The sequence below is a fragment of the Myxine glutinosa genome, chromosome 5, assembly GCF_964187855.1.
Source record: "Myxine glutinosa chromosome 5, kmMyxGlut1.1, whole genome shotgun sequence".
NCBI classification, from domain to species: Eukaryota; Metazoa; Chordata; class Myxini; order Myxiniformes; family Myxinidae; genus Myxine; species Myxine glutinosa.
Window position 1 is genome coordinate 73,311,445 of NC_136265.1, and position 19,293 is coordinate 73,330,737.

At 47.4% G+C, this 19,293-nt stretch overlaps 1 protein-coding gene across 3 annotated transcripts in view; it reads left to right on the forward strand.

Annotated features, from left to right (window-relative positions):
* The window catches only part of LOC137427436 (CDK5 and ABL1 enzyme substrate 2), a 49,920-nt gene that overhangs the window by 21,208 nt on the left and 9,419 nt on the right, over positions 1–19,293 (forward strand). For all 3 annotated transcript variants that reach the window (XM_068116938.2, XM_068116941.2, XM_068116939.2), the window contains exons 3-7: positions 1,123–1,209; positions 6,560–6,652; positions 8,260–8,337; positions 9,869–9,977; positions 15,692–15,827. In XM_068116938.2, coding sequence (XP_067973039.1) covers positions 1,123–1,209; positions 6,560–6,652; positions 8,260–8,337; positions 9,869–9,977; positions 15,692–15,827 — 503 coding nt within the window. The remainder of the gene's footprint in view (positions 1–1,122; positions 1,210–6,559; positions 6,653–8,259; positions 8,338–9,868; positions 9,978–15,691; positions 15,828–19,293) is intronic.

A 19,293-nucleotide genomic window follows, 5' to 3' on the forward strand; every position in this document is an offset into this window, starting at 1 on the left:
TTGGTGATGTAACGGCCTGCCTGCAAAGGACCGTTCCTGCATTTTAAATGTATAGTCTGGTCGGGAATCAAACCCAAATGAACCGGCTAAAATAGAAATGTTCTTCAAACGCACCGACCCGTCAGACTTGCTTGATTTGCAAATCAAAGTTTTTAATTCGGTTTTGTTCTATCCTCAAATTTATCCGTGTTCTATCTTCAAAATCAGCCTGATGTTGGTTTAGCGGTCAGGGTGCCGGCTTGGGATCCGAGGATCCTGGGTTCTGAATCCCGGTCGATCGCTGAATTAACGCCAGGGGGGTTGACTCAGCCTGTCATCTTTCCGAGGTCGGCAAATTGAGTACCAGCTTGCTGGGCTGAATGATCACGGTGTGTACCCCGGTTTAGAATAGGTACACCGTATCCCTGCGCATCGTAAGAGCGTGACCAAGGGTTGGCGTCAGGAAGGGCATCCGGCCATAAAAACATTGCCTCAACCAGGGAACCATGATTGTCATGGGGTCCGCAAGGCTAACCCCCGCTCTAGCGGGGAAAATGGCCTTAAAACGATCATTCATTCATTCATTTTATCTTCGAAATGCTGGGAAATCATGGAGAATCTGTACTCCCACTCATCCGCTCTTCATGGGATGCCAATCTGTGGGATTTATCTGCGTTCTATCCTCAAAATGCTGAATATCGAGGAAAGAAGCTCGACATGTACCATTTTAAAAGTTTTTGTACGACTCGTCCGGGGTCAGAATCAAACCAATGCCCTCTGAAAGTCGGTGAACGCTCAAACCACAATGCCACTGCGATGTTAATATTAACGGTGATGATGTCAATATTAATTAAAACTTCTTTTTTTTCTAATCACGATTACAGCTCTTGGAGATTTACCTAGAATGTACAGGAAAGAGGAAGATATTAAAACATGTTGACAAAGTGATTGTGATTATTGAGCTGGCGTGATTCCTTTCCACAAAGCTCATCATCCTGGCGTCACGTGGATCCTTGAGGTCAATGGAAGCCAGCAACATAACGGCGGTTTCCAATGGGATCGGATTCTCTGGATAAGTGAAGTGCACAACCAGGTGTGTCGTGTTTTCCCCAATGATCTGATTTGTCGCCTTTCTTTGTGCAGAGGGACGTTCCGCAGGCGTCTGTTGTCGCAACGCTCTTCTGCCGAGACGTCGGAAGAGCCGGAAGACACCCCTTTTGCACTCCGCAGGTATGGATGGAAAGTGTGGGAGAGTGCTGCTGTGAAGGTTGATGTTGATAGACAACAGGAGCGGAGGGATATATGCTCTTGATACGTTGGCTGTTTTAGTTTGCGGAAGAAAGGGATGGGGGAGTGGATTGCTATTGATGGACCTGCTGTCGGCAGGAACCTTGATGATTGATGTCCATTTGGAAATCGTTTTTTTTTTTTCTTCCAAATATGGAAGAATGTTCATGCTCACCTAATTGGGAGTGGCATGGTCGCTTTGCATTCACTTATGGATATGTAGAAGGTTCCACAATTTGTCGTTAGAATTGGCAGCGTATTTTGACTTTGCCATCACTCAGCGCGGCTTTCATAATATATTACTCGTATCAAATATTTTTAAGTACAGAATGCAAGACAGGAGAGTACAGCTTGATCCAGATCTATACGCCACCTGATTGGTGTTTCTCAGACAGGGTACTGCATCATGAAGTACGCCGTCCCTTGGATAGACATTAAGCCAGGTGTCCTGTCTGATAGCTGGTGGACGTTATAGATGCCACGGGTGTGTTTCAACGAAGAGTAGGCGAGTTATCGCCAGCTGCCTGCTCAAATGACAAATTCCTACCCTTAACTGCATGTAGCAAGTGGTCTGGCCTACCCAAGTATTTCGTGACACTGGGTTGCACCGCTTCCTATGTCAGTGTGCGGTTGCTGCGATGCTCAGTATCTGCCCATGCTATAAACATGTTCGCATGAATAACTAGAAGGGCACTCGGTAAAGCGCATACCTCTGCCAAGCTGAACAGTTTATGGTTTCTATCCCACTGATAGGCCGAATCTGGATTTGGACTTAAACCAAAATCGAATCGGCTTGTTCTTGCCACTTGACCAACTGATCCCCCAAGTTTATTCATAACTCGTCCACAACTTTTTAAAATATGTTATATAATCCCTTTTCGCCCGATCTCTCAATGGTGAAGGGTTTCGGGAACTGAGTGGCGTGCTGACGAGGAGGAGAGTGTCGCTGAAGCTGAAGGGAAAGGTGTATGCTGCATGTGCGAGAAGTGTTATGATTTATGGGAGCGAGACATGGGTAATGAACATAGAGCAGCAACGAAGGCTGGAAAGGGTGGAAATGCGAATGGTTTGATGGATGTGCGGAGTATCGTTGAGAGAGAGGAAGACAAATGATGAATTGCGAAAGATGATGGGAATAGAGCCTGTGATTGATGCTGTGAAGAGGAACAGGTTGAGATGGTTTGGTCATGTGTTGAGGAAGGATGAAGGTGACTGGTTGAGAAGAGTGATGGAAATTAATGTCGAAGGAAGTCGAGGATGGGGAAGACCGAGAAAGACTTGGCTAAAGATGGTGGAAGAAGAAATGCGGACAAGGGGGTTAACAAGGAGATATGCAGAAAATAGGGCAAAATGGAGAAGATTGTCATGGGGACCGCAAGGCTAACCCCCGCTCGAGCAGGGAAAATGGCCTTAAAATGCCTGTTGTTGTTGTTGTTGTTGTTGTTGTTGTTGTTGTTGTTGTTGTTGTTGTTGTCTCAATGGTGAAGAGTTACTTTAAAATTAAATAACTCTCGTATCCGAATCCATATTCAGATCTTCAAAATCGAATGCATTCTTCCTTGTCACACACCCAACCTGTCCACCAAGTTTCGTCCAAATCCATCCACAACTTTTTGAGATATCCTGCTATGTATCCTTTTTGGCCCTATCTCCCAATGGTGAAGAATCATTTTAAAATTCTACTAGCCGGATCCGTAACACATAACCCCCATCCACCTTCGGTGGCGGAGGTAAACATGTAGTCTTTGGGCTGAGTATCCCCTGGGCGTACACGCCCTCACCTCTAAGCGGTCTAGTCTGGATTCGAATCCTGATCCAGCTATAAACCGTTATCCCGGTGTTTCACAGGCACGGTGATTTGTCAATGCATGTGAGGTCCCTCAGATGGCCGTTGTACTGGACCTGCCTGCCGCAATTAGTTTATGGACGTTAAAGATCACACGGTGTCCTTTGTGAAGAATCACCTGAACAAATTCCTACCTTGGCTGTGCATAGCAAGTCATTTGGTCTTCTTGGACCCTCCTTGGCACCAGATTGCACCGCTTGCTATCTCGGTGTGCTTATTATCCCGGCAGCTGCTCCGACACCATATACAAATATACGCGCCCAGCTGTCCGTAAGTCTTGTCTCGTGTGAACGGACATTCTCGACTACGAAGGCAACCATTAGTACTATTATTACAGCCCACCTACAGAAATGGCAACCCAACTCTTTTATTCTCGATCCCTCACTCCGTTTTTTTTTGACGATTTGTTGAAATTGTATACATGAACTCCCATTCGCTCGGTGTACGATAAGGTGGTGCATGGGGACCTAAACCAGTTCTTTGCAGACATTTGTTCCTCCATTATTCCTTTTGTTTTTTCTTCCCAGGTGTGAAAGGTCATCTTTGTTCTTCATTCGTCGATTGTGAAATTCACATTTTTCGCCCACATTGCAAAGCAGCTCTTGGGCGTGAGGTCTGGAAAGGGGAATGGGAAGGGCAAATATACGCAAATTTTATGCTATCAAGCAAGTTAATGTCTTGGGTCGAAGGATGAAGCAATCCTGGTGAGCGGTCTGGAAGTTTGGCCAACATCACGTTTCCCTGTACAGGACGTGTGTGCTTCTCGTTCATCAGACTCTCAACCCGTGCTCTATTATTAACTAAGGGGTTAAGGTGGAATGTGCGACTTATTTTTATTCTGCCGCGTGTCTGGCGAGAGATCTGTTGGTTTTCTCTGGCTCGCCGATCCACGTTCTGCATTGTATTTCCGTATCTTGAAGCTGGGATTGAAGTTCTCTGTGTCTCGTTCCGCTTATGATCTGGCGGCGATCTCGTTTGTGGTTTATAATCCTCCCCAAAAGGCGGAAGGGTACGGTGCGGTATTATCCGTTGCTGTAACTGACCGTGATGCTGACTAGTGGCCGCCATGTCACACCGCTGTCTGCTCAGCACCATGTTGCGTTGCCACTGCAAGGCGTGATTTTTAACTCAACTGGATTACCGTCCAGTTGAGTTCATCACATACTGAACCCTCCGGCGTCCGTCGTCTGTCGTCGTCGTCGTCGTCGTTGTCTGTCGTCTGTCGTCCGTCGTCCATTAACCTTTCAACGTTACCACTCCAGCGTCCACAAATATCAACCGATTCTGATCAAAGTTGACATGCAGCATCCGTACCCCAAGTACCAGGTTGGTATTACATTTCAGCCCGATCCGTTGAGAAATGGCGGACTCAGGCGACCAGTTTGTTTCTGGTCATGAAAACGACGTTAACACTCTAGCGTCCACAAATATTAACAGATTTTGATCAAACTTAGAATGTTTAACCCTTACCACACAAGGTAGGTTGCTATTGCATTCCAACCCGATCCGTCACAAAATGGCCGCCATAGGCCGCCATATTGTTTTCAGCTCCGAAACGACGTTAAGACTTTAACGTCCACAAATATTTATGGATTTTGATCAAACTTGGTGTGTGAGACTCTTACCACACAAGGTAGGTTGCTATCTTAAGTCAAATCTAGTACAGACAACTGACCTACTTTAAAGTTGTCAGAGTCAGTTCAGTTGAGTTCTGCTTCCCTGGAAGCTCTAGTTTTTGTATACAAGATCGAGGCTCGTGTAAGAGGCAACATTGATCTCACAAAAAGTCAAACCGACACATAAAATACAAAATAAGGGGAGCGGTAGACAAGATGGAGAGAGAGTGGGAAGGACACAAACACAACATTTGAGAGCATGGACATCGAGAGATCTGTGGGAGGAAGAGGGCTTGGGGGGATGTGGGAGAGGTATAAAACACATGGACACTGCAAGGACTTCCAGGAAAGAAGTTGGAATTACAAAAAAACAAAAACAAAGTGATAACAATGGAGTTGTTGTTTCGAAGCGTAACTCTGGTTTTGCTCGGAATAGTTATTTCTCGACTCGGATGTTTTACCCGATGTTGGCGTGTAAAGTCTTTCGAGTTGCCTTTCGCCGGTTATTCATTGCTGTGTATGCGCCGATGGTCCACCACACCTGCCTAGGGAAATTAAAACGGAAGCTTGGTCGCACAGATGAGTTTTGGGATTCAATGGTTATACAGATGGATCAGGATAACCGGATGTTGATAGGCTTAGCGTGGTCGTGTAATACAGTAGTGACAGGCGATATGAGGCCCATTGTAGTTCAGATCACCATGGACCATGGATCCATGAGCCAAAAGTAAGTAAGTAAGTAAGGGGCAAAACGTTCACATGGATTTTCACATTCGCATTAACGCTACTCCTGGAGAGCACCGTTTTCTACCTTGAGGGCCGGAGTAACGAGACAACTTGGTTGTTTTAAAATTTGGAGGGAGGAGTGTGATTGGAGGCTGCTGACTTGTAGCCAAATGATACCGTCTTGCTGAAAACATAAAGCTCAACTGAACAAAGATGTAAAGAAACCCGAACGGCACTCGGTAGATTGCATACCTCCGGAGGGCTGAACAGTTGACGTTTTGTATCTCACCGATGGGCCGGATCTAGATCCGGAGCTGAACCAAAATCGAATCGATTCGTCCTCGTCACACACCCGACCTGTCCACCAAATTTCATCGGAATCTGTTTGTAACCTTTAGAGATGTTGTGCTCACACAGACAGAGGTGAAAACGTAACCCTCCATTTGCATTCGGTGGCGGAGGTAACAAAAGTAGTAATTGAAACTAATGAAGTTGCAAAATGAGCAAATACGTAAAAGGAACAATGGTGAATGATGGTGAATCATTCGCTCTTACCCACAGTCCCTTTTATTTGTGTCATTTCATTGCCTCCGCCACCAAAGGTGGATGGAGGGTATGTTTTTACCCCTGTCCTGTCTGTCTGTCTGTTTGTGAACAAGATATTCAAAAAAGTTGTGGACGGATTCGGACGAAATTTGGCAGAGAGGTAGTGTATGTGACAAGGACGAAATGATTGGATTTTGCTGAAGATCCGCATCCGGCTAGTATAATATTTTAAAGTGTTTCTTCACCATTGGGAGATAAAGCCAAAAACGAGTTTTAGCAGAATATCTCAAAAAGTTGTGGACGGATGATTTCGATTAAATGTGATTCTGTATTGTGATTTTCTGGTCTACTCTGGGATACAAAACGTAAACTGTTCACCTGGCTCTCTGTATGCTCTCTGTATGCTCTCTACTGAGTGCCGTTGTAGTTTTTTTTGTTTGTTTTTGCCTTGAAAGTGACCTGCAAAGATAACTTGACAAACCAGCAAGGAAGGTGGTGCAGTTTCGGTGGTTTTGTTGAAGTCCAACGAAAAGCAACCCACAGCTCCCTCTCTTTGTAGGTCCCGCCAGAGCACGAGAAGCTGTGCCCAGCAGAACCTCAAGAGGGTGCACCTGATTAGAACGCTCAGGCAGCACGATACGGGCAACGCCAGGTGATCCAGCTGTGACCTGCCGTTGTTGTGGGGACAGGAACCGCCGTGTGTTCAGGCTGGTTTATGGCAATCGTAGTATAATCACAATATTTATATTTGTTTGTTTTTTGGCTTTCCTTGTACTTCCTTCTAACAGTCGTCACTTTGTCTGCCACGCTTCGTCTCGTGGAAATGGACTTTAGCTTGTTCTTTTTGTCCTAAGCAATACCTACCTGCCGTCCTCGATGTGCTTCCCTTCCCATCTTCTGTCAGTATCATCCCCACCTGATCACACTCGTCTTTAACCCCTGACCCCCGACCTCATCCCCACCGGTTCTTTTTTCCCCTCATGTTTTTAACTCAAATGGACTACCGTCCAGTTGAGTTCATCACATGCTGAACCCTCCGGCGTCCGTTGTCTGTCGTCGTCGTCGTCTGTCGTCTGTCGTCCGTTAACCTTTCGACGTTAACACTCCAGCGTCCACAAATATCAACCGATTCTGATCAAACCTGACATGCAGCATCCTTACCCCAAGGACCAGGTGGGTATTACATTTCAGCCCGATCCGTTGAAAAATGATGGACTTAGGCGACCATTTTGTTTTTGATCATGAAAACGACGTTAACACTCTCGCGTCCACAAATATTAACAGATTTTGATCAAACCTAGAATGTTTAACCCTTACCACACAAGGTAGGTTGCTTTTGCATTCCAACCCGATCCGTCACAAAATGGTCGCCATAGGCCATAACGTTCATGACAAGGATTCCCCGCAATTTCTTCTGACGTCACTTAAATATGCACTTGCCACGTTTTGTGGGCATGTTCACTGGGACAAGATGTGGGGGTGGGTGACTTTGAAAGCGAATTACACCCGTTTCCTTTTATCTACGCAACTATATTTCTGCAACATTGTTGCAAAGTGTAACATTGTATCAATTGCAAAACAAGGACAAGTATAAGGATACAAGGACCTTAAAATTATCACACAAGGTTGTTGGCTTTTCATTTAAGTCAAATCTAGTACAGACAACTGACTTACTTTAAAGTTGTCCAGTCAGTTCAGTTGAGTTCTGCTTCCTTGGAAGCTCTAGTTTTGTTACACAATCCCAATTCCACCTTGTCTCATAAGCCTGGTGATGGCTTAACGGCTAAGGTGGCTTACTTGAGACCTTAGGGTCCTGAGTTTTGATCTCCTGTTGTCATGCCGTTGAATTGACACCAGGTGGGTTGACTCAGCCTGCCATGCTTCCGAGGTCAGCAAAATGAGTACCAGGTGACTGGTTATAGAGAGGCATTGCATCAGCGGCAGTCGCGCTCCCAGAAAATGATGCATCCAATTCATCCTTCTTTCCTCCTGCACTCCTTTCCATTTCCATTTTTTAAATTTGAGTCATCATCCCCCTCTCGCTTTATCTTGTTCTCACTTTCCCCGCCCTTCCCCCTGTTCTTATCCTCTAATATCACCTTTCATAATCCATATTGTTCTCCCCAAACCCTGCCAACAGTTGTGTCTTCTCCCTTCTTTAATTCGGTCGTCACCCGGCTGTAAACTAATTTAACACATTTTGCTTCACCCGGCCCGTGCCTTATTGTTTTACGTGATTGTCTGTCCCTCACTCTACAGGATCGTTCTAATCAGTGCCAAGCGATCCTTCTGCGCCGTGTTCTCTGTGCTGCCTTATCGTGACCCTCCAACTTATGGGTATGTAAAAAAAATGCTTTTGTTCCACTTTTCTCTTCCAGTGTTTCCAATGTTGCTTTTGTTCTTGTGCTATGGCTGCCAATGACGTATGACTATGTGGTGTAATGGCTAGTGTGTTCGCCGCTCTGTGTCTGGGAGGTCAGCGGTTCGAACCCCAGCCGAGTCATACCAGACACTCGAAAAATGGTACGTGCTGCTTCGTCGCTTGACACTCAGCATATAAAATGATTGAACACTGACAAACAACCATAGGTTGGCAAACATAGTGCAGGCTTTGATGGGCCTAACGGTCCCACACCTGCGTTGAAGTTCCTTGTAAAGGAATGAAACGGAAAACCAAATCCTGCATTGGAGTCATCAGAAGGAACCAGAAGAAAAATAAATAAATTAATTAAAAAATATAGAGAAACGGTGGAGTCATCAGGAGGAACCAGCATAGGATTCGGGTTTCAGTTGCTACTCCGCAACCCTCAAACCCATCCAAGCGCAGCCCAGTGAACCTTGCAGAAAAATTTCTGCAAGAATTCACTTCTCCTAAGACAGATAAAATAAATTACTCATCTTGTTATCTCACCTGGAACATAGTTCATTTGAGCTTATTTGGATGGCATGTCATCCGTCCATCTGTAAACACTTGCAACTTCTTCACTGAAACTGCTGATGGGATTGTGACCAGACTTTGCTAAAAGGATCTTTGGAGTGGCAAAAGTCAAGTTTGTCCATGGCATCCTCCACCTCCACCTATAAGTAGGTCATCGTAAGATTTAAAGGTCCCAAAAGTACTTGAATTTTTATATAGTTTCGCCTCCATTTTGGATTACAGGAAAACCTTTAACAATCTTCCTCTGCCAAACCGCCTGACTGATCAATGCAAAACTTTAAAATTGTAATCGACTTCCCATGGGGAATATAGTCTGTTTAAAAATGATGGCACCTGTCACATGGCATGGCAGCCATATTGGATCATAAGATAGCTTTTAAAAATCTTCTCTCTGAAACAGCTTAACTGATCAATGTGAAACGTAAAACACATGATCGATTACCTATGGGAATGTTTGATTGAAAGAAGCTGATACAAAACACAATATGGCCACCAGTGATGTCATAATACAGAAAGTGGGAAATATATCAAAATATGAATTATTGACACCTTGGTGTTGCATCTCATCAAATAGGGCTAATATTAACACAACAGAAAGTGACGTCATTACACCTCTCGGAAACGAAGGCTCATAGACAGCAGAGAGTTGCACTACTGTGAACATATCTCTACTACCTGACCTAAATGTGTATTATGAATCGAGCTCTGATTTTTACCTTGATCCATCCATAAATCCACTTTTTGGCAACCAGCCAGGTGAGCTACAGGACGATTGATTGTATATATATATATATATATATTTTTTGTTAATATAAATTCCCATGGCCAAACCTAACTGTTCCACAGTTTCCAACACAATAGGTTCCTCGTGTCTGGCACGCAGCACTCAGGATTTCTTGGGGATTAATTTGGCCCTCCTATGTTTGGTAGGGAGCTAAAGGGGGAAGGTGGACGGCAACGCCATCCGTCCAGCTGTGCACCGACCGCTCAAGATCTTGTGGCCGGGCTGGAAGGAGTAGACGTCGGAGCTGATGGGAAGGTAGGTGGGTGGCTCTCAAGATGCAATGTCTAGTAATTAATAAACTTTGGTTTGCGGCACCTTGCTCGAGTGTTTTACCTTTCTTTAACCTCCCATTGGGAAATCGTACCAAACCATGCCTAGTACATGTTTTTGATGGATCGCTCGTGATCCACCTTGTTTCACCTCCTTGCTGTGATTTATTGTGTCTGACTGCTCTTGCTCTTATTTCCAATCCTTCAAGCAACATACTGTCATCTCCCCACCATTCTTCAATCATTGCTCTTGCTAAACCTGGTCTAATGTCCACTTGTTCACCTCCATTCACGTTTTTTTTTTTTTTTTTAAACTTTCCACCCTTTGTTGTTTTGCTCATATTGGCCTACCTTTAATGATGCTACTCACTTATTAAAAAAGGTAACATTGGTTCATTTTTGCAAACATTAATCATTTTTTTACCTGGTGTTGGCCTAATGGTTAGGGCGGTGGGCTTGGGATCCTAAGGTCAGGGGAAGAAGGGGAAGAAGGGAAGGGGTACACGGTATAAAGCAAACGAACACTACTTGGAATTTCAGGAAAGAATTGGAGATTGCAAGAGGTGGATTTGGGGTGTTTTAATGGGGGTAGAAAAGATCAAGGTTTTGCATATGGGAAGATATGAGATGGATGTGAACAGCCGTTTTAAAGACCTGGAGGGAGGAGTGGGATTGAAGAGAGTGTGGGAGTTTGTTCCAGAGGTGGGAAAAAGAGGAATGAAAGAGTGAAGGTGAGCAGAGAGTCTTGCTTTTGGCAGTTTAACCAGAAGAGGGTTTCTGGCAGATATTGTTGCATTCTGCAGGAATATTTGGGGGACAGAGCACAGACAGAGGTGGGGGAGCTACGCCGGAAAGGAGTCGGTAGAAGACAGAAAGACCACCAACCTTCCTGCGGTGAGAGAGTGAAAGGCCCTCAGAATCGGCTTCATCGCTGGAGATTCCAATTATTCTGAAAGTTTTAGTTTCTACAGCGTGAAGCCGAGCTAGGCGTGAGGCAGGAGCACCAGCCCAGAGGGGAGAACAGTATTCCATTGAGCTGCGGATGAAAGCCTTGTATGTGGTGAGGGGCTCAGGTGTGCCCAGAAAGGACTTTGCACGACGGAGGATGCCCAGACGGCCACTGGCTTTGGAGGCCAGATTGGAAATGTGGTTTTCCCAGGAAAGATCATGGCAGAACTTCTTTGAGGGGATTGTTGAGAAAGTAAATGCGAGTGTTTTCCAGACGGTCTTTTAAGAGATACATAGTGAGGGTGTGAGATTTGTCAGGATTGAAAGATATGTTCCACTTGTTTGACCAGTTTGTAATTTTTGTCCAGGGGGTTGCAGAGAGTGAAGAGGCTGCTACCTGCCGATCTGAGGGATGAGATATGAAGAGGCAGAAAGTGGGGTCATCAGCCAAGAGACAGAGAGGATTTTCCAGAGAGTTGGAGAGATCATTAATGAAGACCAGAAAAGCACAGGCCCCAGTCCAATGCCTTGAGGAACACCAACCTGTACAGGAAGGGGAGATGAGAGAATTCCATTCAGGGCCACATGTTGACTGCGACTGGAGAGGAAGTCCGCAAGCCATAAATATCGAGGGTTACAGAGGAGGTAAATGAGAGAGGGTGGAAGATTGGTATTGGAGCAGTAGGGAACTGGATGACAGATACATTTTGAGACGATGCGTGATCTTGCGAAGCTCCAACCTCTCGGAGGGTAAGAGAAGAGCAGCTGTTTGATGAATGTGCGGAGGTGGTTCCAAGGTTTGGAAACAGCGGAGTTAATGGAGTGAAGGTGACTTAGCATTTTTTACTTGTGCAAGTGTCATTATGAAATGAAATAGTTATATGAAACATAAACAACACTGAGTTTTTAACAAGGCAGACACGCTCAAAGCTGACGTATAGACTGGTTACAGTGGCCTCTGCCGTCCCTTCAGGAATGGGCAAGATGAACCCCAATTAACCCTCTTTTGCCTCATTATAAAGAACACCATTATGTCCTTGTAAAGAGGAAATGGAATGAATGAATGAAGTCTTGTTCGCCCCCCCACTTCACGCGGCGGGAGACGGGGTTTTGTAATCACTGCGTGTATCTGTCTATTTAGGCCATAACTGTTTTACCATTTCAGCTTTTGTCGTCAAATTTTTTTCAACAAACATTTATTATAAGAATATGGAGAAAAGAATTAAATATTGGGTCAAAATGTGAAACGACAAAGTTGTGGTGACTATATTTAGCCCTTATTAGTCCAATGGCAGCACGTTGAGTGCAGAAACCTCAAGTGTTTTTCTATTTTTTTCACCTTGGAGATGAGTTCTGGGAATATCGTTGCTAGGGGAAAAGCTCATTACATGGAGGCGCTCCTCAACATCCTCCCCCCCCCCCCCCCTCCACCACCACCACCCTGTAAACTGTCTATTTCTTGGCAGAGAAAAAGATCAAAAGTGTTCAGGGCTTCTTCTTCAGGGTAATTTCTTTTTTTGTTCACCGTAAAGTTTGCATAAGAAAATTATTACAATCTACACATGACTGCATTGCCCTTCCTCTCCAGCCTCCACTCTCCCCATTCTCCCCTTCCTCTCCAGCCTCCACTCTCCCCATTCTCCCCTTCCTCTCCAGCCTCCATTCTCCCCATTCTCCCCTTCCTCTCCAGCCCCCATTCTCCCCATTCTCCCCTTCCTCTCCAGCCTCCACTCTCCCCATTCTCCCCTTCCACTCCAGCCTCCATTCTCCCCATTCTCCCCTTCCCCTCCAGCCTCCATTCTCCCCTTCCACTCCAGCCTCCACTCTCCCCATTCTCCCCTTCCTCTCCAGCCTCCATTCTCCCCATTCTCCCCTTCCCCTCCAGCCTCCATTCTCCCCTTCCTCTCCAGCCTCCATTCTCCCCATTCTCCCCTTCCTCTCCAGCCTCCACTCTCCCCATTCTCCCCTTCCTCTCCAGCCTCCATTCTCCCCATTCTCCCCTTCCCCTCCAGCCTCCATTCTCCCCTTCCTCTCCAGCCTCCATTCTCCCCATTCTCCCCTTCCCCTCCAGCCTCCATTCTCCCCTTCCACTCCAGCCTCCATTCTCCCCATTCTCCCCTTCCACTCCAGCCTCCATTCTCCCCATTCTCCCCTTCCCCTCCAGCCTCCATTCTCCCCATTCTCCCCTTCCACTCCAGCCTCCATTCTCCCCATTCTCCCCTTCCACTCCAGCCTCCATTCTCCCCATTCTCCCCTTCCTCTCCAGCCTCCATTCTCCCCATTCTCCCCTTCCACTCCAGCCTCCATTCTCCCCATTCTCCCCTTCCTCTCCAGCCTCCATTCTCCCCATTCTCCCCTTCCTCTCCAGCCTCCATTCTCCCCATTCTCCCCTTCCACTCCAGCCTCCATTCTCCCAATTCTCCCCTTCCACTCCAGCCTCCATTCTCCCCATTCTCCCCTTCCTCTCCAGCCTCCATTCTCCCCATTCTCCCCTTCCTCTCCAGCCTCCATTCTCCCCATTCTCCCCTTCCACTCCAGCCTCCATTCTCCCAATTCTCCCCTTCCACTCCAGCCTCCATTCTCCCCATTCTCCCCTTCCTCTCCAGCCTCCATTCTCCCCATTCTCCCCTTCCACTCCAGCATCCATTCTCCCCATTCTCCCCTTCCCCTCCAGCCTCCATTCTCCCCATTCTCCCCTTCCACTCCAGCCTCCATTCTCCCCATTCTCCCCTTCCACTCCAGCCTCCATTCTCCCCATTCTCCCCTTCCACTCCAGCCTCCATTCTCCCCATTCTCCCCTTCCACTCCAGCCTCCATTCTCCCCATTGTCCCCTTCCACTCCAGCCTCCATTCTCCCCATTCTCCCCTTCCACTCCAGCCTCCATTCTCCCCATTGTCCCCTTCCACTCCAGCCTCCATTCTCCCCATTCTCCCCTTCCTCTCCAGCCTCCATTCTCCCCATTCTCCCCTTCCACTCCAGCCTCCATTCTCCCCATTCTCCCCTTCCTCTCCAGCCTCCATTCTCCCCATTCTCCCCTTCCACTCCAGCCTCCATTCTCCCCATTCTCCCCTTCCACTCCAGCCTCCATTCTCCCCATTCTCCCCATTGTCCCCTTCCACTCCAGCCTCCACTCTCCCCATTCTCCCCTTCCTCTCCAGCCTCCATTCTCCCCATTCTCCCCTTCCACTCCAGCCTCCATTCTCCCCATTCTCCCCTTCCTCTCCAGCCTCCATTCTCCCCATTCTCCCCTTCCTCTCCAGCCTCCATTCTCCCCATTCTCCCCTTCCTCTCCAGCCTCCATTCTCCCCATTCTCCCCTTCCTCTCCAGCCTCCACTCTCCCCATTCTCCCCTTCCACTCCAGCCTCTACTCTCCCCATTCTCCCCTTCCACTCCAGCCTCTACTCTTCCCATTCTCCCCTTCCTCTCCAGCCTCCACTCTCCCCATTCTCCCCTTCCTCTCCAGCCTCTACTCTCCCCATTCTCCCCTTCCTGTCCAGCCTCTACTCTTCCCATTCTCCCCTTCCTCTCCAGCCTCCACTCTCCCCATTCTCCCCTTCCTCTCCAGCCTCTACTCTTCCCATTCTCCCCTTCCTCTCCAGCCTCTACTCTTCCCATTCTCCCCTTCCTCTCCAGCCTCTACTCTTCCCATTCTCCCCTTCCTCTCCAGCCTCCATTCTCCCCATTCTCCCCTTCCTCTCCAGCCTCTACTCTTCCCATTCTCCCCTTCCTCTCCAGCCTCCACTCTCCCCATTCTCCCCTTCCACTCCAGCCTCCATTCTCCCCATTCTCCCCTTCCTCTCCAGCCTCCATTCTCCCCATTCTCCCCTTCCACTCTTCTCCCCCTCCTCTCTCCCCTCCCCCTCCTTCCACTTTCACCTCACCCCTCCTCATCTTCCCTCCACTTGGAAATAGAGATGAATCTTTTTGATTTGTATCAAATTGAGCTCGCCCATAATGTTCACCTCTTATGATGAGGTAACGGTAACCAATAATGGTAAAACAACGATAGCAGGTGTCAAGTGCAAGATGTCCCGTTTTATTAATCCCTTCCGTGTTTCTTTATTTATTTACCATTGAGATTGAGATTGGCCTGGTGTTGGCTTAGCGGTTAGGGTGCCAGCTTGGGACCCCAGGATCCTGGGTTAGAATCCCGGTCGATCGCTGAATTAACACCAGGGGGGTTGACTCAGCCTGTCATCCTTCCGAGGTTCGGCAAATTGAGTACCAGCTTGCTGGGATGAATGATCCCTGTGTGTACCCCGGTTTAGAATAGGTACACCGTATCCCTGCGCATCGTAAGAGGCGACTAAGGGTTGGCGCCAGGAAGGGCATCCGGCCATAAAAACATTGCGTCAAACAGGGAACCATGATTGTCATGGGGCCCGCAAGGCTAACCCCTGCTCCAGCGGGGAAAATGGCCTTAAAACGATCATTCATTCATTCATTCATTCATTGTGTGTCTGTCAAGGCCATAACATTTATTTCCAATTGAGCTTTTGTCATAAAATCTTCAACAAACCGTTATTATGTGAACATGAAGAACACAAATGAATTGCGAATATAGAGACGGGCTTTGTATTTTGTGATGTTTTCTAGTTTAGTCATTGTTTATTAACCATAAAAACTGACAAATCTGGTGTTCTTGCCGCTTTATTTTGGAGTTTATATCTTCTCTTTAAGATGTTCCACCATGTGACTTCCATTGCATTTCCTTTTTCTCATTTTGGAACCCCCCATCCCTTGTGCACAGACTGTTTCCTACGCCCAGCTACTGTCTCCTGCCAACCCGCCGCCATTCTCGATGCAAACAGGCCCTCGCACGCTCCAACGTCTCATGACGCTCGACAAGGGAACCGCCAGGATGAACCCTCCACCGAAAGACTCGGGTTGGTAATTTTAGGGAGAAAGTATGCGAAGGGCACAAAGAAATAGGCGTGCTGAGTGTGCCTGTTGGATCGTGTGAGGGCCGTTGAACAGTTGTCGGATCAAGGTATCTGTTAGCATCCAAGAGCTGCAGTTTATTGCTTGTTATAGGATGATCACACGGGATGCCCGTTTATCCTCCGTCCGAGGGACGGCACACACATTGATAAATCACTCTACCTGCTAAACGCGATTAGGACAGTTCATAGCTGGGTTGGGATTTGAACCTAGACTAGACAGCTCAGAGGCGAGTGTGCATATCTCTCGGGCCGAGACGATCCTGCCAGGTCTACGACAAATTAAAAATGCTCTAAAGATGTATCCTTTATTCTCATGTTGTCTTCATATCCTTATTCTCATGCACAGATTTATCCCATCTCGTCTTCAGTTGTCATACCCTTCCTCCCATCCATGGTACACTGAATCTTGTGGTGAGGCAGTTGCCCTGAAGCAATTTGCCTTCATCTCATGGAAGGCTAATCCAACTGAAGGTAATCTCAGCTCCTTTCACAAAGCTCGGAACAAGTGTGTGTGTGTCTACCCTCAGGAGAGCCAGGAAACAATATCTCTCGACTCTCAAGACTGAACTCTCAAACCTGCCTCCTTCCTCCAAATCCTGTTGGCATCTGGTCAAATCTGTTTCTGGTGTTTGTTTCCCCTCCATCCCCTCCCTTACCTCAAACGGCTACACAGCTGACTGCACATGAAAAAGCCGAATGCCTCAACTCTGTGTTTGCCTCAAAATCTTGTGTCCCGAACCCATCTCTCTCTGTACCCACCTTTCCCAGTCGAACCAGCTGCTCCTGGATGCTGTGTCCTTCTCTCCTGACAAGGTGGAGAAGTTTTTGTCAAACCTCGACCCTGATTCTGCAACTGGACCAGATGGCATCAGCCCACGGGTCCTAAAATCCTGCTCTGCCGCTCTATCTCACCCTCTCTCTGTTCTTTTCACCCTATCTTTTGCTCAAGGTCATCTGCCATCATCTTGGAAATTAGCAAACATTACCGCTTTACACAAAAAGGTGCAAAAACAGATCCTTGCAACTACAGACCAATCAGCCTGCTCCCAATAATTAGCAAGGTCATGGAATCGATCATCGCCTCTGACATCAAATCCTTCCTCTTCTCCAATGGTTTGATCTTGGATAATCAATGTGGATTCAGACCAGGTCATTCTGCTCTGGACATGCTGCCTCTGCTGTCTCAACAATGGATGGAGGTCCTCAATGCCAAAGAGGAAATTAGAGCTGTCTCCCTTGACATATCACATGCCTTCGACATGGTCTGTCACCCGGCTCTGCTCACCAAACTCTCCTCCTCTGGTATCCATGGAAATCTCCACGCATGGCTTGCGGACTTCCTCTCTGGTCGTAGTGAACGTGTGGCCCCTGAATGGTTTTCTCTCATCTCCCCTTCCTGTTCAAGCTGGAGTTCCCCAAGGCAGTGTTCTGGGCCCTGTGCTTTTTCTGGTCTTCATCAATAATCTCTCCGACTCTCTGGAAAATCCTCTATCTCTTTGCTGATGACTCTACTCTCTGCTGCTCGATGCCTCATCCCTCAGATCGGCAATCTGCAGCCTCCTCACTCTCTGCAGACCTGGACAAAATGACAGACTGGTCAAACAAGTGGAACATGTCTTTCAGTCCTGACAAATCTCACACTTTTACTGTGTCTCTCTGAAAAGACCGTCTGGACAACCCTCCCATCTACTTTCTCAACAATCCTCTCCAAGAAGTTCTGTCGCTCAAGCCTTTGGGTCTCACTATCTGCCATAATCTTTCCTGGGAAAACCACATTTCCAAGCTGGCCTCCAAAGCCAGTCACTGACTGGGCATCCTCCGTCGTGCGAAGTCCTTCCTTGGCACATCTGAGCTCCTCACCACATACAAGGCTTTCATCTGCAGCTCAATGGAATACTGCTCTCCCCTCTGGGCTGGTGCTCCTGCCTCACATCTAGCTCGGCTTCACGCTGTTGAAAGCAAAGCTTTCAGAATCATTGGAATCTCCCGCGATGAAGCTAACTCCGAGGGCCTTTCACTCACTCACCGCAGGCAGGTTGGTGGTCTTTCTGTCTTCTACCGACTCCTCTCCAGCTCTGTCTGTGCTCTGTCCCCCAAATATTCCTACAGGTCACACAAGATCTGCCTGCAATCCTCTTATGGTTAAACTGACAAAATCAAGACTCTCTATTCACCTTCACTCTTTCATTCCTCTTTTCTCCCGCGTCTGGAACAAACTCCCTCACTCTCTTCAATCCCACTCCTCCCTCCAGGTCTTTAAAACAGCTGTTCACCACCATCTCTTATCTTCCCCCATCCAAAACCTTGATCTTTTCTACCCCCGTTAATTCAACCCAGATCCACTTTTTTGAAATACCGACTTCTTTCCTGGAAGTCCTAGCAGTGTCCATGTGGTTTATACCTCTCCCATCCCCCCCCCCCCCTTCCCATGCCTCTTCCCCCCAAACCCCCTCCCTCCCACAGATCTCCCGATGTCCCTGGTGCCAAATGTCCCTGGTTGTACTTGTCTCCCGATGTCCCTGGTTGTACTTGTGTGCTTCCCTCTCTCTCCCCGTCTTGTCTCCCGCTCCCTTTGTCATGTGTTTTATGTGTCGGTTTGTCTTTTTGTGATCAATGTTAGCTCTTACACGAGCCTTGATCTTGTATCCAAAAAAAAAAAAAAATCCTAAAGGGGAGCTGACGTTCCGCATGGACGCGTGAAAATGACCTTGAGGTCATGATGGCCGGCAGATGTGACCAACCCACAAATACTTGACCAGATCGTGGCTTAAATCCTGGAGTATCTCTGTGCCAAGTTTGTCAGAATATCTTCAGGCAGTATTTTTCTCCACCGTGCGCAAATATTTTGGCTCGTCCAACATCTCGGCAAGGTGGATCGCCCAAAACGCCAGAACCTACCATTGGTGACTCAATGGCTGGCATCTCAACGTGGGATTCTCAATCTGTTCAACGTGGACCAACTCAAGCATATCGCTCTTCCTGTAACCGGTGATGAAATGTGCTTTCACCATTGGGATCCTGAAACAAAATTGGAAAACTTGCAATGGAGGCACAAGAGATGACTGCTTCCCTGGCAATAGCACGGTCATGATTTTCTGGGATGCCAAGGGAATCCTGCTGATGACTGTATGCCTCCCAAAACTCCAATTGCGGGGTAATATGCCATCGTATTCCTGCAAAAATATTACAGTAGGCCATCGAGGACAAATGTTGTGCTCTTTAGGGTCAATGCACCTGTACCACACCACCCATCTCGCAAGAACTGCCATTCATGACTGGCTTCGAGCAGCTGGACTGTCCTCCGTACATCCTGGACCTGGCCACCTGCCACTGCACGATCTTCGACACCTGAAGTCCCACCTGTGTGGCCACTGTTTCATCGACAAAGAACTGACTAAATAATTAAGGC